Source organism: Ascaphus truei, chromosome 18 (genome assembly GCF_040206685.1).
Source record: "Ascaphus truei isolate aAscTru1 chromosome 18, aAscTru1.hap1, whole genome shotgun sequence".
Lineage (NCBI taxonomy): Eukaryota > Metazoa > Chordata > Amphibia > Anura > Ascaphidae > Ascaphus > Ascaphus truei.
Genome location: NC_134500.1, coordinates 29,820,198 through 29,847,096, shown reverse-complemented (window position 1 = coordinate 29,847,096; position 26,899 = coordinate 29,820,198). Strand labels below are relative to the sequence as shown.

The following is a 26,899-nucleotide window of genomic DNA, read 5'->3' as shown; positions in this document are numbered from 1 at the left end:
ACTTCTCTCTGCTCCCCACCCCCACTTCCACTTCTCTCTGCTCCCCACCCCCACTTCCACTTCTCTCTGCTCCCCACCCCCACTTCCACTTCTCTCTGCTCCCCACCCCCACTTCCACTTCTCTCTGCTCCCCACCCCCACTTCTCTCTGCTCCCCACCCCCACTTCTCTCTGCTCCCCACCCCCACTTCCACTTCTCTCTGCTCCCCACCCCCACTTCTCTCTGCTCCCCACCCCCGCTTCTCTCTGCTCCCCACCCCCACTTCCACTTCTCTCTGCTCCCCACCCCCGCTTCTCTCTGCTCCCCACCCCCACTTCCACTTCTCTCTGCTCCCCACCCCCACTTCCACTTATCTCTGCTCCCCCCCACTTCCACTTCTCTCTGCTCCCCCCCCCACTTCCACCTCTCTCTGCTCCCCCCCCCACTTCCACCTCTCTCTGCTCCCCCCCCCACTTCCACCTCTCTCTGCTCCCCCCCCCCCACTTCCACCTCTCTCTGCTCCCCCCCCCCCACTTCCACCTCTCTCTGCTCCCCCCCCACTTCCACCTCTCTCTGCTCCCCCCCCCACTTCCACCTCTCTCTGCTCCCCCCCACTTCCACCTCTCTCTGCTCCCCCCCACTTCCACTTCTCTCTGCTCCCCCCCCACTTCCACTTCTCTCTGCTCCCCCCTCCACTTCCACCTCTCTCTGCTCCCCACCCACTTCCACCTCTCTCTGCTCCCCCCCCCACTTCCACCTCTCTCTGCTCCCCCCCCCACTTCCACCTCTCTCTGCTCCCCCCCCCACTTCCACCTCTCTCTGCTCCCCCCCCCCACTTCCACCTCTCTCTGCTCCCCCCCCCACTTCCACCTCTCTCTGCTCCCCCCCCCACTTCCACCTCTCTCTGCTCCCCCCCCACTTCCACTTCTCTCTGCTCCCCCCAACTTCCACTTCTCTCTGCTCCCCCCCCCCACTTCCACTTCTCTCTGCTCCCCCCCCCCCACTTCCACTTCTCTCTGCTCCCCCCCCCCCACTTCCACTTCTCTCTGCTCCGCCCCCCCACTTCCACTTCTCTCTGCTCCCCCCCCACTTCCACTTCTCTCTGCTCCCCCCCACTTCCACTTCTCTCTGCCCCCCCCCCCCACTTCCACTTCTCTCTGCTCCCCCCACTTCTCTCTGCTCTCCCCACTTCTCTCTGCTCCCCCCACTTCTCTCTGCTCCCCCCACTTCTCTCTGCTCCCCCCACTTCTCTCTGCTCCCCCCACTTCTCTCTGCTCCCCCCACTTCTCTCTGCTCCCCCCACTTCTCTCTGCTCCCCCCCTTCCACTTCTCTCTGCTCCCCCCCCTTCCACTTCTCTCTGCTCCCCCCCTTCCACTTCTCTCCCCCCCTTCCACTTCTCTCCCCCCCTTCCACTTCTCTCCCCCCCCTTCCACTTCTCCCCCCCCTTCCACTTCTCTCCCCCCCCCTTCCACTTCTCTCCCCCCCTTCCACTTCTCTCCCCCCCTTCCACATCTCTCCCCCCCTTCCACTTCTCTCCCCCCCTTCCACTTCTCTCCCCCCCCTTCCACTTCTCTCCCCCCCCTTCCACTTCTCTCCCCCCCCTTCCACTTCTCTCCCCCCCCTTCCACTTCTCTCCCCCCCTTCCACTTGTCTCCCCTCCCTTCCACTTCTCTCTCCCCCCCTTCCACTTCTCTCCCCCCCTTCCACTCTCTCCCCCCCTTCCACTCTCTCCCCCCCTTCCACTTCTCGCCCCCCCTTCCACTTCTCTCCCCCCCCTTCCACTTCTCTCCCCCTTCCACTTCTCTCCCCCCTTCCACTTCTCTCCCCCCCTTCCACTTCTCTCCCCCCCTTCCACTTCTCTCCCCCCCTTCCACTTCTCTCCCCCCCTTCCACTTCTCTCCCCCCCTTCCACTTCTCTCCCCCCCTTCCACTTCTCTCCCCCCCTTCCACTTCTCTCCCCCCCTTCCACTTCTCTCCCCCCCTTCCACTTCTCTCCCCCCTTCCACTTCTCTCCCCCCCTTCCACTTCTCTCCCCCCTTCCACTTCTCTCCCTCCCCCCCTTCCACTTCTCTCCCCCCTTCCACTTCTCTCCCCCCTTCCACTTCTCTCCCCCCTTCCACTTCTCTCCCCCCTTCCACTTCTCTCCCCCTTTCCATTTCTCTCTGCTCCCCCCTTCCACTACTCGCCCCCCCCCCTTCCACTTCTCGCCCCCCCTTCCACTTCTCTCCCCCCCTTCCACTTCTCTCCCCCCTTCCACTTCTCTCCCCCCCTTCCACTTCTCTCCCCCCTTCCACTTCTCTCCCCCCTTCCACTTCTCTCCCCCCTTCCACTTCTCTCCCCCCCTTCCACTTCTCTCCCCCCTTCCACTTCTCTCCCCCTTTCCATTTCTCTCTGCTCCCCCCTTCCACTACTCGCCCCCCCCCCCTTCCACTTCTCGCCCCCCCTTCCACTTCTCTCCCCCCCTTCCACTTCTCTCCCCCCTTCCACTTCTCTCCCCCCCTTCCACTTCTCTCCCCCCCTTCCACTTCTCTCCCCCCTTCCACTTCTCTCCCCCCTTCCACTTCTCTCCCCCCTTCCACTTCTCTCCCCCCTTCCACTTCTCGCCCCCCCCTTCCACTTCTCGCCCCTCCCTTCCACTTCTCGCCCCCCTCCCTTCCACTTCTCTCCCCCCCCTTCCACTTCTCTCCCCCCCCTCCCACTTCTCTCCCCCCCTTCCACTTCTCTCCCCCCCTTCCACTTCTCTCCCCCCCTTCCACTTCTCTCCCCCCCTTCCACTTCTCTCCCCCCCCTTCCACTTCTCTCCCCCCCTTCCACTTCTCTCCCCCCCTTCCACTTCTCTCCCCCCCCCCTTCCACTTCTCTCCCCCCCCCTTCCACTTCTCTCCCCCCCCCCTTCCACTTCTCTCCCCCCCCTTCCACTTCTCTCCCCCCCCTTCCACTTCTCTCCCCCCCCCTTCCACTTCTCTCCCCCCCCTTCCACTTCTCTCCCCCCCCCTACCTTTATCATAATTATATGATAATATTGCACTGTATTACTTTTCTTCCATTTTGGGGTGACCCTGATCTATACGCTCCCCCTGGATTTGGGGTGACCCTGATCTATACGCTCCCCCTGGATTTGGGGTGACCCTGATCTATACGCTCCCCCTGGATTTGGGCTGACCCTGATCTATACGCTCCCCCTGGATTTGGGCTGACCCTGATATATACGCTCCCCCTGGATTTGGGCTGATCCTGATATATACGCTCCCCCTGGATTTGGGGTGACCCTGATCTATACGCTCCCCCTGGATTTGGGCTGATCCTGATATATACGCTCCCCCTGGATTTGGGCTGATCCTGATATATACGCTCCCCCTGGATTTGGGCTGATCCTGATATATACGCTCCCCCTGGATTTGGGCTGATCCTGATATATACGCTCCCCCTGGATTTGGGGTGACCCTGATATATACGCTCCCCCTGGATTTGGGGTGAACCTGATATATACGCTCCCCCTGGATTTGGGGTGACCCATATATATACGCTCCCCCTGGACAACGCTATATGCTAGTTTAAGGGACTCCTAACCCGCCCCCAGCAGAGGCTGAGGTCGTATCCATACCACCGGCTGTAACCCGTTACCTATTCCCATTGTGCCATTGTTACTGTTATACTTTATTGGTGAATTTAATCTCTTATCTATTTAGTTTAAGTGGGGTTAAGCACCGTTAAAATCCCTTTGGTGTCTCGCGCCCTCTCCCTGTCAGACAGTAGTGGTGCCCCCTCCCCCTGCAGCCCTGATATCTCCCCCCCCCCATTGTCCTTCATATCTCCCAGCCCTATAAGAGGTCCCCCCCTGCCCCCTCTGACCGTCAGACAGCATGCTGCACCTCCGCAGGCTGCCAGCTCTCCCCGGCGCCCCTGGGCTGCGGAGCTGCCACTCTGTGCTGGGGATCCCCCCCGTGGATGCCGTGCCCGCCCCGGGGTGCACCCCCTTACCCTATGAGCAGTTGCCCGGAGACTGGGGGCGCGGCTGGCGAGGGCTCTATCGCTTCTGGAGGAAGGACGGATTCCACAACATCCATCACCTGATGGTGGAGAACTTCCAGCGCTACGGCCCCATATACAGGCAGGGGGGGACGCTCTGCAGGGGGGGATGCTCTGCGGGGGGGATGCTCTGCAGGGGGGGAGGGGACGCTCTGCAGGGGGGGGGATGCTCTGCGGGGGGGGGAGATGCTCTGCACAGGGGGGGGGAGATGCTCTGCACAGGGGGGGAACTGCTCTGCACATGGGGAGGGGACGCCCTGCAGGTGGGGATTCTCTGCAGGGGGGGAGATGCTCTATAGCTGTGCGTGTTATACAGAGAGAGGAGCAGTGAGAGATAGCTGTGCGTGTTATACTGAGAGGAGCAGTGAGAGATAGCTGTGCGTGTTATACAGAGAGAGAGCAGTGAGATAGCTGTGCGTCTTATACAGAGAGAGGAGCAGTGAGATATAGCTGTGTGTGTTATACTGAGAGAGGAGCAGTGACAGATAGCTGTGCGTGTTATACTGAGAGAGGAGCAGTGAGAGATAGCTGTGCGTCTTATAGAGAGAGGAACAGATCTCCTGGCATTGACAGCTGGTCATGTTATACTGAGAGATAGCTGTGCAGTGAGAGATAGCTGTGTGTGTTATACAGAGAGATAGCTGTGTGTGTCTCTGTGATTGGCTGCAGGGAGACCTTGGGTACGTACGACAGTGTGCACATCCTGCACCCAGGAGACGCGGCGTCTCTGTTCCAGGTGGAGGGTCCCTACCCCGAGCGTCTCAGGGTGCAGCCGTGGGTGGAATATCGTGACTATCGCAACAAGAGATACGGGGTGCTTCTCAAGTGAGTGTGTGTGTGTGTGTACATGTGTACGTGTGTGTGTGTGTGTGTGTAAATATATATGTGTGTGTGTGTGTGTAAATATATATGTGTGTGTGTGTGTGTGTGTGTGTGTGTGTGTGTGTGTGTGTGTGTGTGTGTAATTCCCCTCGGCAAGGGTTCTTGACGTCACAGGAGAACATAGGGATTCTGACGTCACAGGAGAACATTTAGGATAGGGAGAAGGTTCCTGGAGGATACAAGGAGAGGAGCCTCGGGGAGAGATGGGGATACAGCCATAAATTAATAGCACAGACCAGCCCCCCTTTATTATGTTGTTGAGAGGGACAGTGCCCTTTAAGGTACGATCCAAAAAGAAGGCTAATGGAGCCCAGCAGTTCCAAGAGATGGGAAAGTGGCACACCCCAGAGGGCCTCAGAAGTCCCGGGTGTCGGCGGTAACCCATGCCAAACACAGCACAACGATGTGATCTCCCTAGAAGCCAGGCAGGGAGGGTTACATATATATGCTAGATGAGAAGCCTGGCTTGTCCGCAAAGCTGATACTCCGTCTGTGTCCTGCAGGAGCGGTGAGGAGTGGCGCTGTCACCGGCTGGCGCTGAACCGTGAGGTGCTGTCTGTCGCCGGGGTTGCCCGCTTCCTGCCGCTGCTGGACCAGGTGGGGCAGGACTTTGTCCGTAGAGCTTACACTCAGGTGGAGAGGAGCGGCCGGGGGAAGTGGACAGCTGACTTGTCCAATGAGCTCTTCCGATTCGCACTGGAGTGTAAGTAGTGTGTGTGAGTGCGTTAGTGAACCGATATTACTGAGAATGAACCCAAATCACTGAGACTGAACCCAACTCATTAATCCCAAATCCCAACTCATTAAAACCGATTCAAACTGATTCCAACTCATTCAAACTGATTCCAACTCATTCAAACTGATTCCAACTCATTCAAACTGATTCCAACTCATTCAAACTGATTCCAACTCATTCAAACTGATTTCAACTCATTCAAACTGATTCCAACTCATTCAAACTGATCCCAACTCAGTCAATCCAATTCCAAACTCATTAAACCCAATTCCCAACTCATTAAAACTGATCGCAGCTCATTAAACCCAATTCCCAACTCATTAAAGAATCCATATCAGTGGGAGTAGGGTCCCATCCCTTATTGTAGCAGTGGGAACGGGGTCCCGGCCGTTCCATGTTGGCTTTAGGAGGGTCACTCCTGGAGATAACTCGGGGTGCAGACAGAATGTCCCAGATTTAGTTATTGGCGCCTGTATCGGAGCGCATGATCTATACACTGTATATATTATACATACTGCGCTATCTGATCCTTCTCTGACCTGTGGGTGTGAGATTGCATTGTGACACTGAGGATCAGGGCCACGCCCAGCGGAAGAGCACTGACATCTACCGCACATAACACTTAGATTGTAAGCTCCCCGGGGCAGGGAATTCCCTTCTGTTTATCTCATCTTCTGCTTGTTGTCTCTTGTGTACAACGCTGCGCATATTGTTGGTGCTATATAATGTATACATTTATATCTGTATATACCCCCAGCGGTGAGCTACGTCTTATATGGCCAGCGTCTCGGACTCCTCCAGGATTATATAGACCCCGAGGCTCAGAAGTTTATAGACTCCGTGACTCTCATGTTCCACACCAGCGCTCCGATGCTGTATTTGCCCCCTCGCCTGCTCCGGGGCATCAACTCAAGAATATGGACTGACCATGTCCGGGCCTGGGACGCCATCTTTAACCACGGTGGGTGCATACTGGGTCTTGGGGCCATATACTGTGTGTAGTGATATATACTGTGTGTAGTGTATGTCTATTTATATAGCGCCATTAATGTACATAGCGCTTCACAGCAGTAACACATGTGACAATCATATAAATAAATAATATAAATAACACGTAAAGGGGAGAAGTGCTTCAGACAAACATACCATTTAGGAAGTGGAGTCCCTGCTCTGAAGAGCTTACAATCTAAGAAGTAAGTAGGAGGAACGTATAGAGACATTAGGAGGGTGTTCTGGTAAGTGCGTCTCTAAGGTGCCAAGGTTTATGTACGAGGTGTTAATTATCAGCCACGGTGCTACTCGTATGCTTCTTTAAGCAAGTGGGTCTTAAAGGTGGATAGAGAGGGTGCTAGTCGGGTATTGAGGGGAAGTACATTCTAGAGGTGTGGGGCAGTCAGTGAGAAGTGTTTAAGGCGGGAGAGGGCTTTAGATACAAAGGGGGTAGAGAGAAGACATCCTTGAGCAGAACGCAAGAGTCTGGATGGTGCATAGCGAGAAATTAGGGCTGAGATGTAAGGAGGGGCAGAGGAGGGTAAAGCTTTAAAAGTGAGGAGGAGAATTGAGTGTGAGATGCGGGATTTGATAAAGAAAAAGTGTGTGCTGTCCTCAAACTCCCCTCTCTTCACAGCCTATGTGATTCTCCCTGCAGCTCCCAATCTCCCCGGATCAGCGGGGCAATATCACATGCAAATAAAACCAAAAAGGGGCGCATAAGAGAAAACACAGAGACAATAATACAATTAAACACAATTTATATGTACACTAAGAACCATGTACATTACACTTAAAATAAGACCGGATCATATAATCCAAATAAACACACAACACCAAGAGAGGGCGAGCCTCAATGGGTCTAAGGCTCTCGTATCGTGTCCCAGATGTTATATAGAACGGAGGGTAAGGGCTTACATGATGAAGTTCAGCCAAACCAATTCTTCAAACGGCGCCCTCGTGGGTGTATGTGTGCGCAGCTTCCGGAGTTCGCCGTCACGAACCCTGTGTCACTGCCGGTGACCTCACCGCGACGCTTTTCGTGTCAGAGCGACACTTCTTTACGTTTTTAACTAGCATGTTTTAATACAAGTGTATTGTATTAAGCACTGATTGGACAGCTATTAGCGAAGTGTCATTTCCATTGGCTGAAGAAATACTCAGCCGGGGTACTTAACTAGTACCTTGGGAATTGATAGACCAACCCCCTGAAGAAGTGTCGCTCTGACACGAAACGCGTCGCGGTGAGGTCACCGGCAGTGACGTAGGGAACTCCGGAAGCTGCGCACACATATACCCACGAGGGCGACGTTTCGAGAATTGGTTTGGCTGAACTTCATCACGTAAGCCCTTACCCTCCGTTCTATATAACATCTGGGACACAATACGAGAGCCTTAGACCCATTGAGGCTCGCCCTCTCTTGGTGTTGTGTGTTTATTTGGATTATATGATCCGGTCTTATTTTAAGTGTGATGTACATGGTTCTTGGTGTGCATATATGGTATATGTAGTGATATATACTGTGTGTAGTGATATATACTGTGTGTAGTGACCGCTCTCCTCCCCCCATCCCCAGCTGATAGCTGTATACAGGGTATATACGGGGCCCTGAAGCAGCGGTCAGACAGTGTGTATTCCGGGGTCCTGTCCAGTCTTCTCCTGCAGGAGCAGCTTCCTCTAGAGGACATCAAGGCCAGTGTGACCGAGCTGATGGCCGGAGGAGTGGACACGGTGAGAGAGGGAAGGAAGACAAAGGAGAGAGAAAAAGAGGGGGGAATAGAGGAGAGGGGACAGAGAGGGGGGCACTGGTATAGAGAGGGGTAGAACGGGGGCAGAGAAGTACAGGAAGCATTTCTCCTCCTGACATCCCCTCTCTTCTTCCCCCCCCTCCCCCCAGACCTCCATGACACTGCAGTGGGCTATGTACGAGCTGGCCCGCTCCCCGGGTGTGCAGGAGAGGCTTAGGTCAGAGGTCACTGTGGCCAGAGAGGCTTCTGGGAGTGACATCACCACCCTGCTCAAGAGCATCCCACTGGTCAAAGCAGCCGTGAAGGAAACGCTCAGGTAACAGGAGGAGCATATCGCATAGAGGGGGCATTATTACATGGTACCTTGCAGTACCCCGCAGAGCATCACTCTATCTGCTCCGCAGAGCATGGCGTCATCTTGCCCATGATACCTCATGTGCCTTGTGTTTCAGGCTGCATCCCGTGGCGATCACCCTGCAGAGATACACACAGCGGGAAACAGTGATCCAGAACTATCTTATACCCCAGGGGGTAAGAACCAACAGGGGATAAGGCACTGAGATGCTGGGTGATAAGGCACTCTGAAGTTGGGTTACCTCCAGGCAACAAGGCACTCTGGTGTTGGTTCACAGAGAGAAACAGCCAAGTGCCTTATTGCCCCATCTTGTCTGTGTGTCCCTCCCCTCTTATTCACCCCTCTCTTTTCCTCCCTCCCCCCAGACTCTGGTCCAGGTCGGGCTGTACGCGATGGGTCGTAACCCGGACATCTTCCCATCCCCGGAGCGTTTCTCTCCCGAGCGCTGGCTGGGCAGGGTATCCACCCACTTCAAAGGTCTGGGTTTTGGCTTCGGGCCCCGGCAGTGTGTAGGACGGAGGATCGCCGAGATGGAGATGCAGCTTTTCCTTGTACACGTAAGTGAGACCCATCTGTGCGGCGACCACCCGCACTCCCCAGAGCAGCCACCAGAGGGGGCAGCGCTCACATGCCACACGTCTAGATGAAGCATCAGTGTCGATTCAATGATTTAGTTTCGATGCAGTAGAGCAGAGCTTTCCAAACTGTGTGTCGCGACACATTAGTGTGTCGGCTGCAGTGTGTACTGTCGCGGCCGAGCTGAGTCTAAAACTCACCCGGTTTGTCCCGCGGCAGATTTCGGGCTGGCGCCGAATTTTCCCGCGCGCCAGCCAGAGCCCTCGCAAATCGGTCCTCCGATCAGTGCATCTCCCCTCTCCGGGTCCACCGCCGTCCCCCGCATCTCCTGTAACCAGGGCTCCCTTCGGGAAAACATCTCAGGTTTTCATGAGATGTTGTGTCCCCATATATTGTGTTATTACAATTTATGTATGTGTCCGTATCTCTTATAAGGGGTTAGTTTAACCCCCGGTTTGCTAGTGTAGCCCTTGTACCCCTGGGGTACGGTAACTACTGATGCTGCTGTCACCTGTGAGGCTAGCAAGAGGCCTGAGCCTCAGCCACTGGGAGCCTGGGGTATATACTTACACTGGGTGCAGCGCCTCCGCTGATGAGGGATCCCGACGTGGTGGGAGTGTCCCCTTATCAGAACCAACATACACAATAACCACACGCAATTGGATAAAACAGTATTTACGAAGCAGAATAATAATAACCTTTGCATAACCCTTAATACTTAAACAGCATGGCACTCCTCTGCATGCACAGCATCACATCAACACACATATGTAAACGATTGCATCACTTTAGTGTCAGTCCTGGTATCACCTTAGTCCTTGGTGTTCCAATGTGCCAGGGCACTTAACCTCTCAGTGTCCACCAGCTATGAATTAGTGTGAGGGACAGCGCTTCCCTGTGTTGGGGCCCTATAACATACAGTTATTCCTCTACAGTGTCTCGGGGGACTAACTGGGCCCTGGGGTATACCTCTACCCTAGTCCCTGCATGCAGAAGATCTCTTGCTGTAGATACTGTCTGATCCCAGGCTCTGGCAGTTCACCACGTGCAACTGGCACTGGTGATATTACATAACACTGTGTAACTCAGAAAGCAACCCCCCCCTCTTTCTATGAGGGGCCTTTCCCTGACACAGCCAAAGCCAACTACTCTGGCTGCACTGCAAACAACACTGTTGTAACTTGGCTATCCTGCTCAGCTAAAGTGGCAGCAGCCCTGTCTGGGGTCTGTCCCTAGCTGCAGCAACTCCTCACTGGTGACTCAGGGCAATCTGGGGCCTGGGGAGGGTACTCTGGCCTAGTACATGGGTCCCTGCCCTGCACACCTACCTCCTCCTCTGTCTGCTTCCCCACCCCTGAGTGACTTCCTTCCTGCAAACCTGCTAATATCCCTAACTAGATCCTCCCCTTAACTGGAGGATTCCTCAGCCCTATTGGCTAAGCTAAAACACCTGACGGCCTGCTGCTATGCTTCCTGGGAAGTGTAGTTCCCAACGAGGTTCCTGCATATGGAGACCGCATGGGCGCCTCTCTAATGGCCGCCCCTCTTGTCCTACCTGCGCCTGTGCTATCCTAATGGCCGCCGCGCCACTTCCCTGCGCATGCGCAACCTCTAGGGGGCCTTCCTGCCTCTCTACCTTCTCCTGTTCTTGGTCTGCCACCTCTAAGATGGCCGCCGCAACTCCCGGCACTCTGCTGCGCATGCGCGGCCATTTTGCCACACACAAGATGGCCGCCGCACTCGTGCGCAAGCGATCACGCACGCGCGGTCAACTCCAACATGGCGGCGCCTGCCCGGATGGCGGCGCCAACCCGTGGAGAGCCTCCCTGCGCCTCCTGCCGGCTATCTCGCCTCACCGCCCTAGCTAAGCCCCGCGGCACCTGCGCTTACGCCAGGGGGACCGCTGGGAAGCGTACCATAGCCGGGGAGCCGCGCTGGTAAGGGGACCAGGGCTATACAAGTAAAACAGATTTACTGTGTCGCGAAACGATGCATGTCTAAAAAGTGTCACCAACATGAAAAGTTTGGAAAGTTCTGCAGTAGAGAGAAGAAAGCACAGAAGCGCACCAGGGTTGAAGAAATATGTATTCACAAATACAATAAAAATGCAAGCAGTAACTTACATGTAGTAAATAAGACGCCCAGTAGAGAAGGAAAGATCAGGGCTCCGTTTGCATAGCCAGTTGCTCAAAGGTCTGGAGGTGGATACTGGGATAGTATGTGTCAGTCCCGCGCACTGGGATACACTGACACTACAATGTGACTGCGCTACTTCCGGGTGTCGCGTGTTACCGCGATACCCGTATCGGGCAGTCCCCCACGTCACCATGCCTCCATACACTTCCCGATTGGGCTGGCTGTATACACTTAGTTACACGGAGCTTCAACTGGCAGCCAAATCTCAAATTGCCTGTTTGAAATAGTGCTGATTCCGCTACGCGTTTCGCACACACATTGTGCTTCATCAGGCATATTTCAAAACTTTGATGCAGTATTGCTGAGTTTTGATGCTGCATATCTAAGTTGATGCAGTATTATTTAGTTTCGATGCAGTATTTCTAAACGTTGATGCAGTACTGCTGTCATGATGCAGTGTTATTTCGTTTCGATGCACTATTTCTGAGTTTTGATGCACTATTTCTCTCCCTTTTCTATTATCGCACCTTCTAGATTCTGGAGAATTTCAAGATTGAGGTGAACAGAATGTCCGAGGTGGGGACGACCTTCAATCTTATCCTCTACCCGTCCAAACCCATCCTCCTGACCCTGCGACCCCTGAAATGAACCCCTCGCTGTAACCCTAAACTCTAAGAAGTCATAGAGACGTTAACCCCAGTATTTCCTACACTGGCATTTTATCCTTTTCCTTTCGGATTTGGGACACATTTTATAAATGTATTATTCGTTCCTTGTTTAATGACCATTGCGCCCGAGTTGGCTGGGACTGCGCCGAGACGCTGAGACGGAGGGAAATCACACTCTGCATAGAGAACTCCCCAGCTCATCTATAAGTTCCGGCTGAGAACACTAAGGACGGGGGACATTCACAGTTGATGTGAGGGACCCCACACATTGCGGAAGGCAGTGAGAGACATCGGGATCGATCCTGCGGTTCACTATTATGTGATACATGCCTATTTTATTGGCACTATTGTAAGTGCGTTTTTTATATTTTATTATAAAGTATTCATTTATTTTATTGGTCTGTGCTATTGTGACGGTTCAGGTGATTCCTTCCCCCCCATGTGTCCCTGACGTCCCACGCTTGCCTACCCTCTCTGATCCTTCCCCTGCTAGTCTCCCTTCCTCTATCCGCAGCTGTCCCTCTCCAGCAGTCTCTGACGTCATCCCGGCGTCAGCGCGCGCTCCCCACAAGGCTCGCGCACCCCGCTCGGTCTCCTGTTCCCTGCTGCGGTGTTCCCTGCTCACGGCCCTCCTCGGTCTCTACTCCTGTCCCCTTACCTCCAGTGGCTTCTCCCTCCGTTTCTCCTTCATCCTCAGCGGGTGCTCCCGCGGCGCTCCGCGCACCTCGTGACGCAGCCTGTGCGCGCGCACTCTAAACTTACAGAGGGCGCGCGCACACGCTCCTCTTGTAGGCTCTCTCAGACTCCTGGCTCCTCCTCTCATGCCCTGCAGGCTATCTCCCTCACTTGTCTCCTCCTCTTCTCCTCCTCACCTACCCCTGCTGTCTCCCACTTCACCCTCTGCTCCTCCTCTCTCTTCTATTGGTGTTCCCTCCTTTATAACCCCTGTCTGTCCTTTCTCTCATTGCTCTGCATAGTTCCTGTTACCTCTGTGTGTGCAGTCCTATGCTTGGCTCTCCTCTGTGTTCCAGCTTTGTTCCTGCTCCTGCTTACCTCTGGATTTCCCTGGCTTGACCTCTGCTCGTACTGGATTACTCTGCTCTCTGTTGCCCTTGAACCCTGCCTACGAACACTACCTTGCTGACTTCTGTGACCCCTGGACTTTGGCTTACGAACATTACGATTCTGATCTCTGTATCCCTGGACTTTGGCTTACGAACATTACGATTCTGATCTCTGGATCCCTGGACTCTGGCGCACGAACACCACTACTCTTACTCTGAACTCCAAAGGCGTTGCAAGTATTACTAACCATCTCTCTACAGGCCCGGCAACGCCATACCACACTCCGGGCACGCCCTCACTGCTGTGGGTGCGTGGTAATACCCTTCCCACCTCAGTACTGGGGACTGGCCAGGTCTGCGGACATACAGGCATGACAGCTATGTAGTAAAAGTAAAAAGAATAAAGTGTGCAACCCAAAACACAACTTAACCGTGTTGAAACAATGTCAAACCGTGCACCATATAATAAATCCTTATATAACCATATGTGTGGCAACAAATCGTACTATATAAGGCACTACCCTACTATGGAAGTGATAAAAAAAGTGTGTTGAAACCATACAAAACCGTTGGTGTCAGCGTATGCAGCTATAGTTATAGAGTGGCTCAGCACTCCCACGCACTAAGAGATAAAAAAAAGTGCAAAACGCAAATGGTAAAGTATATCAAAATTCTTAATTTAGTGAAAAAGAGGTAAGTATTCTGCGTACATCATAAATGAAAATACATCGCATTCACGTGTGATATAACACGAAGTTACCGCACACTCGTCAGCAGAGATGGTGGTCTCAGAGATGTAGCCCCAATGGATCCTTTCCTGCTGTTATTCTGACGTCATCTGTCTCTCACACGATGTTGTCCCACAATCGGCATCTAAGGTACTCCAAAGGTATGTATCGACACAGCACTGTAACGTCCTTTCTGTACTATGTACACGTCACAGCAAATAGTCTATGGCAAGGTGGAAGTCTCTGTAACTCGTGACACGCGCCCGTGTGATTGTTCACTCACTGTAGGAGGGCGACCGGCATACAGCGGTGGTATTCCGCCTCGAGGATCGCGCACTCTAGTGACGTCACTCGTCGGGCAAGAAGCAGAGCGGAGCGTACCAGGGCGGAAGTAAACGCTGCCGCCGGGCATTGAATATATTTAGCCAATCACCTGCAACTGCTTATTGAGCAGTTTGTGGCAGGCCAGCCCCTCCTCTTCTAGGTATATAATCTCCTAGCAAGGTCCCATTATTCCACTTCACTTACATGTGAGTATCTGTACTGGTATATACCAGTTTTTAATTGCACTAGGTTATATAAGCATATGCTTTGATATTTTAACCCCTTCTGGGCTTATTTCACATAACACTAGTATGCATTTAGCGTAGGGACCTGCTAAAGAGACTTACCTTGACGTGGTTAGCAGGCTTGGCATTATTTGATCAAAGGATGTATACCAAAAGTCTCCTTTTTTCTTATAGATATTTACACCATACATATATATATATATATTCCCCATTGATTGCTATCCCTATGGGAGAAGCGCAGGGATTCACTTTCTGTTTTGCACATTTGTATGGCCATTTCCTTCACTAGCTGCATGCTCTTTACATGGAGAAGCGCAGTGATTATATTTGTTTTACATTATTTGTTGGGCCGATTTTAATCCTTTGCAGCACGCTCCTAGAGGGCAACACTACTATGGTGTAATTGAATATATTTAGCCAATCACCTGCAACTGCTTATTGAGCAGTTTGTGGCAGGCCAGCCCCTCCTCTTCTAGGTATATAATCTCCTAGCAAGGTCCCCTTATTCCACTTCACTTACATGTGAGTATCTGTACTGGTATATACCAGTTTTTAATTGCACTAGGTTATACAAGCATATGCTTTGATATTTTAACCCCTTCTGGGCTTATTTCACATAACACTAGTATGCATTTAGCGTAGGGACCTGCTAAAGAGACTTACCTTGACGTGGTTAGCAGGCTTGGCATTATTTGATCAAAGGATGTATACCAAAAGTCTCCTTTTTTCTTATAGATATTTACACCATACATATATATATATTCCCCATTGATTGCTATCCCTATGGGAGAAGCGCAGGGATTCACTTTCTGTTTTGCACATTTGTATGGCCATTTCCTTCACTAGCTGCATGCTCTTTACATGGAGAAGCGCAGTGATTATATTTGTTTTACACTCCAAAGGTATGTATCGACACAGCACTGTAACGTCCTTTCTGTACTATGTACACGTCACAGCAAATAGTCTATGGCAAGGTGGAAGTCTCTGTAACTCGTGACACGCGCCCGTGTGATTGTTCACTCACTGTAGGAGGGCGACCGGCATACAGCGGTGGTATTCCGCCTCGAGGATCGCGCACTCTAGTGACGTCACTCGTCGGGCAAGAAGCAGAGCGGAGCGTACCAGGGCGGAAGTAAACGCTGCCGCCGGGCAAGGAAAAGCACCATGCACGCAATAACGCTCGAATGAGCAACCGCATACAATACTAATACTACAATTAAAAAGGTACCATAACAATAATTAATCCAACGCGTTTCGAAGCTGTAACGCTTCTTCTTCAGGGATAAATTTAATGGCACTGACACCAAGCATTAAGTACACAAACCACTAACGTTATTGGTCAACCAATTAGAACCAATGACCAATCGGTGTGTCCGCTCGTCATTGGGGGGTGGCATTAAATCGAAATACATATACAAATTCAAAATTAGTTAAAAACATCTTATACACATCTTTAATCAATAGTCTCTGCAATGAAATAGAAAACAAAATAAGGAAACAGAATAAGAGGACATGTTAGAGACATGCATTGTGTAAAATCCAACTAGACAAGTCAGTTACACATAAAAAACTTAAAATTACATATAAGCGAGAGAATAAAACCTCCAAGTATTATACCAGGAGGTCAGACACTTGTTCAATGGAATTGACTCACCATACTTAATAAAGCATGCAAACTTTGACAATTGTGATATATAAAAATCTAATAGGTCTAAACCCCTAATAAAATGCCCACACATCCAGATCTTCATTTAACCCTTTAGGGGCCATGCAATCTAATTTATGAATCCAGAAAGATTCCTGTGCAGATAAGGCTTTTAATCTCTCCCCCCCTCCTATTTCTTGGCACATGTTTAATCCCAATAAAAGTTAAAAGGGAGGGATCTTTCTGATGGTGTGTTAGAAAATGTCTTGAGACACTATGTTTCTCAAAACCATTTTTTATATTGCGAATGTGCTCCTGAATTCTTACTTTGAGGTTGCGTTTAGTTCTCCCCACATAGTATAATCCACAGGTGCATTCCAATAGATACACTATGTAGTTTAAATCACAGGTTATGAAATCTTCTATAATAAAAACCTCTTTAGTCTTTTTTGAGAAGAAAGTCTTACGATTTGTGTGCATATATTTGCACACAAAACATTTGGCACAGTTAAAATTTCCCTTAGGTTTGTTATCCAGCCAATTCTTAGTGGTAGTTGGATATATCTGATATCCTATATCACTAGGAGCTAAAAGGTTTTTTAGATTTGAGGCTTTTCTATATATGAACCTAGGTCTCTTTACCAGATGTTCGCCCCAAATTGGGTCGTTGCTCAAAATATCCCAGTGTTTGGAAACCACTTTCTCAATTGTTTTTATAGGCTGTATTGTAATTTGTCACGAACGCTACATCTACTTTCTTTGTTTCATCCTTATTTGAACCCTTTGTTTTTTGGGTCAACAGATCATTACGATCAATGAGCTGAACTTTTTCTAATTCCCTCTTCAAATGATCAGTGCTATAGCCCCTTTCAATAAAGCGGCCAAACAATAACTCCGCTTGTTTCATAAAGGTATCATTATCACTACAATTTCTTTTAAGTCTCATAAATTGGCCACTTGGAATATTCCTGATCCATGTATCCTTGTGATTACTCGTAGCCATTAACAGATTGTTGGTGTCAACTTCCTTGAAAAAAGTCTCTGTTAGTACCCGTCCCTCTTTTGTAGATGTTAGTTTAAGATCTAGATAGTTTATAGTACTTTCATCTGTTAGATAAGTAAACTCTAGATTGTATGCATTGTTATTAATAAAAGAAACAAATTGATTGACTGATTCAATGTCTCCGTCCCAGACAACCAGGACGTCATCTATATACCGTCGCCACATGATGATATGATCACCTTGACAAAGAGCTTACGCTCGAAACGCGTTGGTGGGGGGGCCATGTACCCCATAATGTTGTTGTAACCCTTGCTGGAATCCATTAAATCATCTTTTTAATGGGCACACGCTCTCTGAATGTTCTTTCATTTTTTGTTCCTGGTTTGTTGGTGCCTGCTTTTTCCTATCTGTCTTCTCCGTCCCAGACAACCAGGACGTCATCTATATACCGTCGCCACATGATGATATTAGTGGCGAAAGGGTTATTGGCCCAGATAAATTGACTCTCCCAGTGTCCCACCTCAGTACTGGGGACTGGCCAGGTCTGCAGACATACAGGCGTGACAGCTATGTAGTTCTTCTTATCTCTCCTTATACTGTTGGAGCACTCATCTATCTCTGTGACATCGAAGGGAAGGAGTTTATCTGTAATTCGTGGGAATTATTCCCTCAACGCCTATTGAACATCTTTATCCTGTGAGTAGGCTGGACATAGAGCCAAGATCTATATCTATTCACTCCCAGTGTGTTCCTACGTCTACACTTATATTTCCTGTGTCGTTGTTTTTCTTCTCTCCCATACGCTCCCCCTGGATTTCTTGAGAATCATTCTTACGTTCTGGTACCCGTGAAGTCAGGTCTCACCGGAGGGTTTGAGCTGGGATTTCAGAGATATATATTACTTATTTACTCACTTTTTCACTTATTATTGTTTGAATACATATATTTATTGTTATTTTTCATTATTGAGTTGTTCGCGCCTATAATATCACTCACGTACTCACTATAGTTGTTTATTTCTAAGACCATGTAAGTTTCCCTTCGAGAGAACTTCTTCAAGCACACTCGTTTTTGGTTTAAAGACTTTATTTGCACTATGTTGTGTTTTGCTATTTTTTTCATATACCAGTGAACACTAAAGTTATAAGAAAACGAGATAACCTTATTGCTGACATGGAATACGTTTTAGTGGTGTGGATTGAAGATCAAACCAGTCACAATGGGCCTTTAAGCCGAGCCATCATCCAGGCCAAGGCCCTAAGTCTCTTCAATGCTATGAAGCCTGACAGAGGTGACTTAGCTGCTGATGATACATTTGAAGCTAGCAGAGGCTGGTTTAATAGGTTTAAGGCAAGAAGCCAGCTCCACAACATCAGAGTGCAGGGTGAGGCAGCCGGTGCTGGTACAGAAGCTGCAGGAAGTTATCCACGTGAGCTTGCTAAGGTCATCGAAGGAGGTGGATACACTAAGCAGCAGATTTTCACCGTGGATGAAACGGCCTATATTGGGAGAAGATGCCGTCTTCCCAATATTGGGTGGTATAAAAACTATTAGAGATGCATGGGAGGAAGGGAAAGAAGCAACCTTAAAAGGTGTTTGGGGGAAGCTAATTCCCACACTTATGGATGACTAGCTGAGAGACCCGGCGTTGCCCAGGAGTACAATTTCCCGCTCCCCCCTCTCTCTCCACTCCCCCTGTCTGTTTCTCCGCTCCCCCCTCTCTCTCCACTCCCCCTGTCTGTTTCTCCGCTCCCCCCTCTGTTTGTGTCCCCCCCTGCGCAGCTCCGCTCCCCCCCTACAGTGTTCTACACACACAGTCCCCCACACACACTGTCCCCCCCACACACACACACACTGTTCCCCCCCCACACACACACTGTTCCCCCCCCCACACACACACACACTGTGTCCCCCCACACACACACACTGTCCCCCCCCCCACACACACACACACTGTCCCCCCCCCCACACACACACACACACTGGTCCCCCCACACACACACACACTGCCCCCCCAACACACACTGTTCCCCCCACACACACACACACACTGCCCCCCATGACACACACACACACTGTGTACCCCCACGACACACACACACACTGTGTCCCCCCACACACACACACTGCCCCCCCTACACACACTGGTCCCCCCACACACACACACTGTCCCCCCCACACACACACTGTGTCCCCCCCACCACACACACACTGTGTCCCCACCAGACACACACTGTCCCCCCCCCCCACACACACTCCCCCTGTCTGTTTCTCCGCTCCCCCCTCTGTTTGTGTCCCCCCCTGCGCAGCTCCGCTCCCCCCCTACAGTGTTCTACACACACAGTCCCCCACACACACTGTCCCCCCCACACACACACACACTGTTCCCCCCCCACACACACACTGTTCCCCCCCCCACACACACACTGCCCCCCCACACACACACTGCCCCCCCCACCACACACACACACACTGTGTCCCCCCACACACACACACTGTCCCCCCCCCACACACACACACACTGTCCCCCCCCCCACAAACACACACACACTGGTCCCCCCACACACACACACACTGCCCCCCCAACACACACTGTTCCCCCCCACACACACACACACACTGCCCCCCATGACACACACACACACTGTGTACCCCCACGACACACACACACACTGTGTCCCCCCACACACACACACTGCCCCCCCTACACACACTGGTCCCCCCACACACACACACTGTCCCCCCCACACACACACTGTGTCCCCCCCACCACACACACACTGTGTCCCCACCAGACACACACTGTCCCCCCCCCCACACACACACACACTGTCCCCCCCACACACACAATGTCCCCACACACACAAACACTGTCCCCACCACACACACACTGTGTCCCCCCCACCACACACACACACTGTCCCCCATACACACACACTGTCCTCCCCCCACACACTGTTGTTCCCCCCACACACACTGTCCCTTCCCCCCCACACACACACTGTCCCCCCCACACACACACACAATGTGGTCCCCACCCCACACACTGTCGTTCCCCCACACACACACACACTGTGTCCCCCCTCCCCCCACACACACAAAGCCCCCTCCCCTGTAACAGGACCACAAAGCTCCCTCCCCTGTATTCTTCCGAAGGTACCGACCACAAAGCCCCCTCCCCTCTGCCAGGACTCACAGCACTGCTCCTCTCTCCCGCGCTCCTCTGATTGTCGCGCGCCCTTCTCTGCTCTCCCTCCTCCCATCCGGGGAGCGCTACGCATGCGCCCCCTCTCTGCACCTGTGAGCGCGAGCCACCGGGAAGCTTGCAGCAGGGAAGGTGCGGGGCCTGTCCAGCTGAGGGGGGAGAGTGACGGTCACCAGGAGGGGGGAAGGTTGTATCTCTCCTCAAGCCGTCCCAATACACCACCGCCACGAACAGCACACAAGTGAGCACATAACTTTAGATATGCAACTAGGGTTAATACACACAGCTACTCTAGCAACCCCCCTTTCTCCTCTGCAAGGAACCAGCGAGTTAGTATTAACCCCCCACTCAATTGCACATCATAACCGCCCACTGCCACCACCTGAGGTTATGCAGATATGATAAAAGATCTTAGGCTAAAATATCCGCCAGGGCCTCCGGTCCCTGTTTATTATAGGAAAAACTATGCACTCTAACACAAAATCAGTTGTAGTAACATGTGCCCGAATTTAGCAATTTGTTCTCTCCAGCGTGCACAAAGTTCATTCAGAGCCCAAAGCATTACTTATTATATGGTTTAATATATATAAAAATACAGTGCTTGAATTACAGAAAAGGTATTACAAAATAAACATATGTAGCCCCCTGTAAACAGCGCGGGCTATAAAACCTTCCTCCTACTGTGGTAAGTCCTGCTACTGGCGGGCACCTGTAGTTATCATGGGTTTTCCCCCCTTGAAAGCCCTGCCTGATTGATAGATGCAAACCTGCCTCTGCTGCAGGCCTGATGCAGAGGGGAGGTCTTGCTGATGTCATGAGGGGCGGGGCTGACCAAACTTAGTTGCAGTTCCTGTGTCAGTTGAGCTCTGGAGTAAGTCAGGAGTAGTCAGTTGAGTCAGTTAGTAGAGAGAGAGAGAGTTAGTTCAGGAGTGCGGTGAGAGCTGGAGTGTCTGACTGGACAGTCAGACAGAGATGTAGCTAGGTTCCTGTGGAGTAGGGCCTAGTGAGATATAGGTGGACCAGTGCCCCTCACCCTGCTTAGGGGGTGAGGGAAGAGCTAGCCCCACCCTTGGTGCCCTAGGCTGAGGGTGGAGGCAGGGAGCAAAGACCCCCCTTCAGACCATCCTGAGGAGAACGACTTGGAGGGAAGGAGAGGAGAAGGAGGCAGATCCTGTACATTGTACCTGAAGTGTTTTGCTGTGTACTGTTGCTGCTGTGTGCCGCACTGATAAGCTGTGAGTACAATAAATACCCTGCTGCTTTTATCAAAGACTGTGTACATTTGGGGCATCCACCCTGGAACCAGGGTTATCTCTTCTATACGGGTCCTATCCCATATCCCTGGGAGTATAGAGGATGGAGGCGCTGCACCACTAAAGAAACCATGGAGGCCAATGCCCCAGAAGCCTGGTCCTGTCTCCCCCATAACATCGCGGGAATCTCGGGCCCTCCTGCACCACCCACACGCATGTAATCTGCCCTCACGCACCCTAGATACAGCCGATGAGTCTGGGGGGGGGGGGGGGGAATATGGGTTACATTTGGAGGCACTGCTGAGAGGCCAGAACAGGTCAGGCTTACAGCGAGGCGGAACGGGAAGAGTGAGATGCACTCTCCGTGCAAGTGCTGGAGAAGGAAGGGCGCAATTGCACATACCGGGGGTAGTCAGGGGAGCGTGGACTCCAGCACAGCACGCACTGGGCGTCCTTAGGCGGTGGCGTAGGAGGGGTGAATAGCTAGCTGTCCTAGTCCCTTGAGGCAGGTAGTGTGAGGCAACTTGGGGGGTTAGCCTGTTAACTAGTCCAGGGACCATGGCCCAGGGCCCGCACTATGAGTGGCCAAAAGTAGGAGACGCCCGTACCTAGGGATATGCCCGGTACACTAGCTATCACCCACACAGACGCACCACAGAGCACTTGCATCGTAGACACCGAGTACAGTGCATGGAGGAGAAGGAGTTCCGCTTAGCCTGGGGTAAAAGCCACCTCGTATTAGTGGGATACAGAAACAGTATGCAGAGCACACCAGGGAGTGTCAAGGAGCAAGTGGAGGTCAGTCAGTGTCTAGGTACGAGATACACAGTAGACATTGAGGAGAGGATACGTTTACATTTGGAGGGCGCATCAAAGATGGTGGCCAACACTACACATGCTCCGCGGAGCAAAGGACACTCTAAAATGGCAACAAATGCGCCATCAGCGGCCCAGCAGTTAGCAGCCGATCTAAAATGGCGGTTCCTGCCAATCCTGGAGCGCGCACGTGAATCGTGCAAAGAGACAGTGAGAGAAATGTGGCGGGAAATGTGCAAGAGTCTGGCGCCAAACCCAGATTCCCTGCAAGAGGAGCGGCGCGAAAGCCCACCCATCTGTGCTGTGACTGGTCAACAAACCAGGCCATGTCACACTGAAGGAGAAAGGGCCCCGTCTCTGGATTCCACCAGAGGGAGGGGGCACAAGGAGAACCAATCAGGAGAGTCCTCCCCAGCGAGGGGAGGGACCGGACGCGAGAGCAAGGAACTTCACTTTTGTCTGGCATTCGAAGAGCAAGGAGCTGGAACACTGAACGGTTCCACCCCATAGCTAATAATGGCAGAGATGACCACTTCAATCTACCAACTACCAGGAGGCTTATTGGTAGTGGAGGTGGCGGAGCAGGAATACCTCAGGTGCCTGTGCGTCCACTGCGGGATACCCGGTGCGGTACCCAGCACCAGGGCACAATGCCCTCAGTGTGGCACGTTCTATCTGTGGCCTAACGAGCCATGGCCCATGACCGAGACCCCACGGGGTGCCTCTCCGGGAACACTAGCGGAGGTGGCGGAAAGTACTGATAAAACGGCCCTGGTTCCCCGTTACAATCGAGCGGGAAGAACCCAGGCCCAGCCGGCTGTTGAGCCCCAAGAACCGTCAACGGAGAAGAGCGCGACCGCAGTGGAGGTACCGGAGCATGCCAGCTTCGTACCTATACCCACTGGTTGTATCGCCGAAGAACCCGGTGACTCCCTAGCGGAGGATCTGATAGTGATATCTTCGGAGGAAGAGATTGGTGTACCATCGGTGGCGATGCGCCTACCGGCGAACCACCCACGCGGCAGCAAGGAAGAGCAAACGAGTTCGGACACCGTCCGACAGAGAGCGCTGGTGCGGCCGGAGGCCCGTAGCAGTCCCACAGCCGTGGTGACTCCCAGTGCGGAGGAGATGACGATCGAGACGACCCTCGTGGAGCCCGATATCATCAAACAGCAGCGAACACAGTGTTCAGTGTACAGTACAGCACAGTGTTCAGTGCACAGTACAGCACAGTGTTCAGTGTACAGTACAGCACAGTGTACAGTACAGTGTTCAGTGTACAGTACAGTGTTCAGTGTACAGTACAGCACAGTGTTCAGTGTACAGTACAGTGTTCAGTGTACAGTACAGCACAGTGTTCAGTACAGCACAGTGTACAGTACAGTGTTCAGTGTACAGTACAGCACAGTGTACAGTACAGTGTTCAGTGTACAGTACAGCACAGTGTACAGTACAGTGTTCAGTGTACAGTACAGCACAGTGTTCAGTGTACAGTACAGCACAGTGTACAGTACAGTGTTCAGTGTACAGTACAGCACAGTGTTCAGTACAGCACAGTGTTCAGTGTACAGCACAGCACAGTGTACAGTACAGCAGTGTTCAGTGTATAGCACAGTGTTCAGTGTACAGTACAGCACAGTGTTCAGTGTACAGTACAGCACAGTGTACAGTACAGCACAGTGTTCAGTGTACAGTACAGCACAGTGTTCAGTGTACAGTACAGCACAGTGTACAGTACAGCAGTGTTCAGTGTACAGTACAGCAGTGTTCAGTGTACAGTACAGCACAGTGTTCAGTGTACAGTACAGCAGTGTTCAGTGTACAGTACAGCACAGTGTTCAGTGCACAGTACAGCACAGTGTTCAGTGTACAGTACAGCAGTGTTCAGTGTACAGTACAGCACAGTGTTCAGTGTACAGTACAGCAGTGTTCAGTGCACAGTACAGCACAGTGTTCTGTGGTTGTCATGCTACTGTACACAATAAAATATGCCTCCATGGTACCGGTACAATGCTGTAAGTGTGAGCCTTTCTCTTGACAAGCGTGTTGGCAGGGATGCTGGTTCTGTGCTTGAGTGCTGGAGCTTTATATCGAAGCTGCTGTATGTAGAAGCGATAACCTCCTCTGTGTCCCCCCTATTCTGTGTCCGGGTTACTGTACCCCTGTACCTACAGTACTAACCCAGCTCTGTTCAGTGTACAGTACAGCACAGTGTTCAGTGTACAGTACAGCACAGTGTTCAGTGCACAGTACAGCACAGTGTTCAGTGTACAGTACAGCACAGTGTTCAGTGTACAGTACAGCACAGTGTTCAGTGTACAGTACAGCACAGTGTTCAGTGCACAGTACAGCACAGTGTTCAGTGTACAGTACAGCACAGTGTTGAGTGTACTGTACCGCACAGTGTTCAGTGTACAGTACAGCACAGTGTTCAGTGTACAGTACAGCACAGTGTTCTGTGTACAGTACAGCACCGTGTTCAGTGTACAGTACAGCACAGTGTTCAGTGTACAGTACAGCACAGTGTTCAGTACAGCACAGTGTTCAGTGTACAGTACAGCACAGTGTTCAGTACAGCACAGTGTTCAGTGTACAGTACAGCACAGTGTACAGTACAGCAGTGTTCAGTGTACAGCACAGTGTTCAGTGTACAGTACAGCACAGTGTTCAGTGTACAGTACAGCACAGTGTACAGTACAGCTTAGTGTTCAGTGTACAGTACAGCACAGTGTTCAGTGTACAGTACAGTGTACAGTACAGTGTACAGTACAGCAGTGTTCAGTGTACAGTACAGCAGTGTTCAGTGTACAGTACAGCAGTGTTCAGTGTACAGTACAGCACAGTGTTCAGTGTACAGTACAGCAGTGTTCAGTGTACAGTACAGCACAGTGTTCAGTGTACAGTACAGCACAGTGTTCAGTGCACAGTACAGCACAGTGTTCTGTGGTTGTCATGCTACTGTACACAATAAAATATGCCTCCATGGTACCTGTACAATGCTGTAAGTGTGAGCCTTTCTCTTGACATGCGTGTTGGCGGGGATGCTGGTTCTGTGCTTGAGTGCTGGAGCTTTATATCGAAGCTGCTGTATGTAGAAGCGATAACCTCCTCTGTGTCCCCCCTATTCTGTGTCCGGGTTACTGTACCCCTGTACCTACAGTACTAACCCAGCTCTGTGCCTGGGTTACTGTGTCCTCCCTGTGCCCCCTTACCCAGCTCTGTGCCTGGGTTACTGTGTCCTCCCTGTGCCCCTTACCCAGATCTGTGCCTGGGTTACTGTGTCCTCCCTGTGCCCCCTTACCCAGCTCTGTGCCTGGGTTACTGTGTCCTCCCTGTGCCCCTTTACCCAGCTCTGTGCCTGGGTTACTGTGTCCTCCCTGTGCCCCTTTACCCAGCTCTGTGCCTGGGTTACTGTGTCCTCCCTGTGCCCCCTTACCCAGCTCTGTGCCTGGGTTACTGTGTCCTCCCTGTGCCCCTTTACCCAGCTCTCTGCCTGGGTTACTGTGTCCTCCCTGTGCCCCTTTACCCAGCTCTGTGCCTGGGTTACTGTGTCCTCCCTGTGCCCCCTTACCCAGCTCTGTGCCTGGGTTACTGTGTCCTCCCTGTGCCCCTTTACCCAGCTCTGTGCCTGGGTTACTGTGTACTCCCTGTGCCCCTTTACCCAGCTGTGTGCCTGGGTTACTGTGTCCTCCATGTGCCCCTTTACCAAGCTCTGTGCCTGGGTTACTGTGTCCTCCCTGTGCCCCTTTTCCCAGCTCTGTGCCTGGGTTACTGTGTCCTCCCTGTGCCCCTTAACCCAGCTCTGTGCCTGGGTTACTGTGTCCTCCCTGTGTCCCTTTACCCAGCTGTGTGCCTGGGTTACTGTGTCCTCCCTGTGCCCCTTTACCCAGCTCTGTGCCTGGGTTACTGTGTCCTCCCTGTGCCCCCTTATCCAGCTCTGTGCCTGGGTTACTGTGTCCTCCCTGTGCCCCTTTACCCAGCTCTGTGCCTGGGTTACTGTGTCCTCCCTGTGCCCCGTTACCCAGCTCTGTGCCTGGGTTACTGTGTCCTCCCTGTGCCCCTTTACCCAGCTCTGTGCCTGGGTTACTGTGTCCTCCCTGTGCCCCTTTACCCAGCTCTGTGCCTGGGTTACTGTGTCCTCCCTGTGCCCCCTTACCCAGCTCTGTGTCTGGGTTACTGTGTCCTCCCTGTGCCCCCTTACTCAGCTCTGTGCCTGGGATACTGTGTCCTCCCTGTGCCCCTTACCCAGCTCTGTGCCTGGGTTACTGTGTCCTCCCTGTGCCCCCTTACCCAGCTCTGTTCCTGGGTTACTGTGTCCTCCCTGTGCCCCTTTACCCAACTTGGTGCCCATGTAAGGATGTGTACATATATGTGTGGGTTCCGCGCTGTTACTAATGCAGGGAGCGCCATACTGTTCTTTTGCCAGTAAGGTCACTGTGTGAATAGCAAGGCTGCGCATGCGCGAGGAAAGCGCGCGAACGGCAACCAATCCGGCGGGACTTTGGGGGTTGAACTC

General features: G+C 52.1%; 1 protein-coding gene across 1 annotated transcript; it reads left to right on the top strand.

Annotated features, from left to right (window-relative positions):
- Positions 1–3,842: 3,842 nt before the first annotated feature.
- On the top strand, positions 3,843–12,425 carry LOC142469277 (cholesterol side-chain cleavage enzyme, mitochondrial-like). Its single transcript, XM_075576211.1, has 9 exons — positions 3,843–4,090; positions 4,678–4,833; positions 5,394–5,593; positions 6,384–6,587; positions 8,194–8,348; positions 8,515–8,681; positions 8,818–8,896; positions 9,086–9,277; positions 11,967–12,425. The coding sequence occupies exons 1-9, from the start codon at positions 3,843–3,845 to the stop codon at positions 12,078–12,080; spliced, it is 1,515 nt and encodes a 504-aa protein (XP_075432326.1). The 3' UTR covers positions 12,081–12,425.
- Positions 12,426–26,899: the final 14,474 nt, after the last annotated feature.

Coding starts and splice junctions, on each gene's coding strand:
- LOC142469277 (XM_075576211.1), top strand. CDS start 3,843: ATGCTGCACCTCCGCAGGCTGCCAGCTCTCCCCGGCGCCCCTGGGCTG. Junction 8,349..8,514: donor TGGCCGGAGGAGTGGACACG/GTGAGAGAGGGA, acceptor CCCTCCCCCCAG/ACCTCCATGACACTGCAGTG. Junction 8,682..8,817: donor GCCGTGAAGGAAACGCTCAG/GTAACAGGAGGA, acceptor CTTGTGTTTCAG/GCTGCATCCCGTGGCGATCA.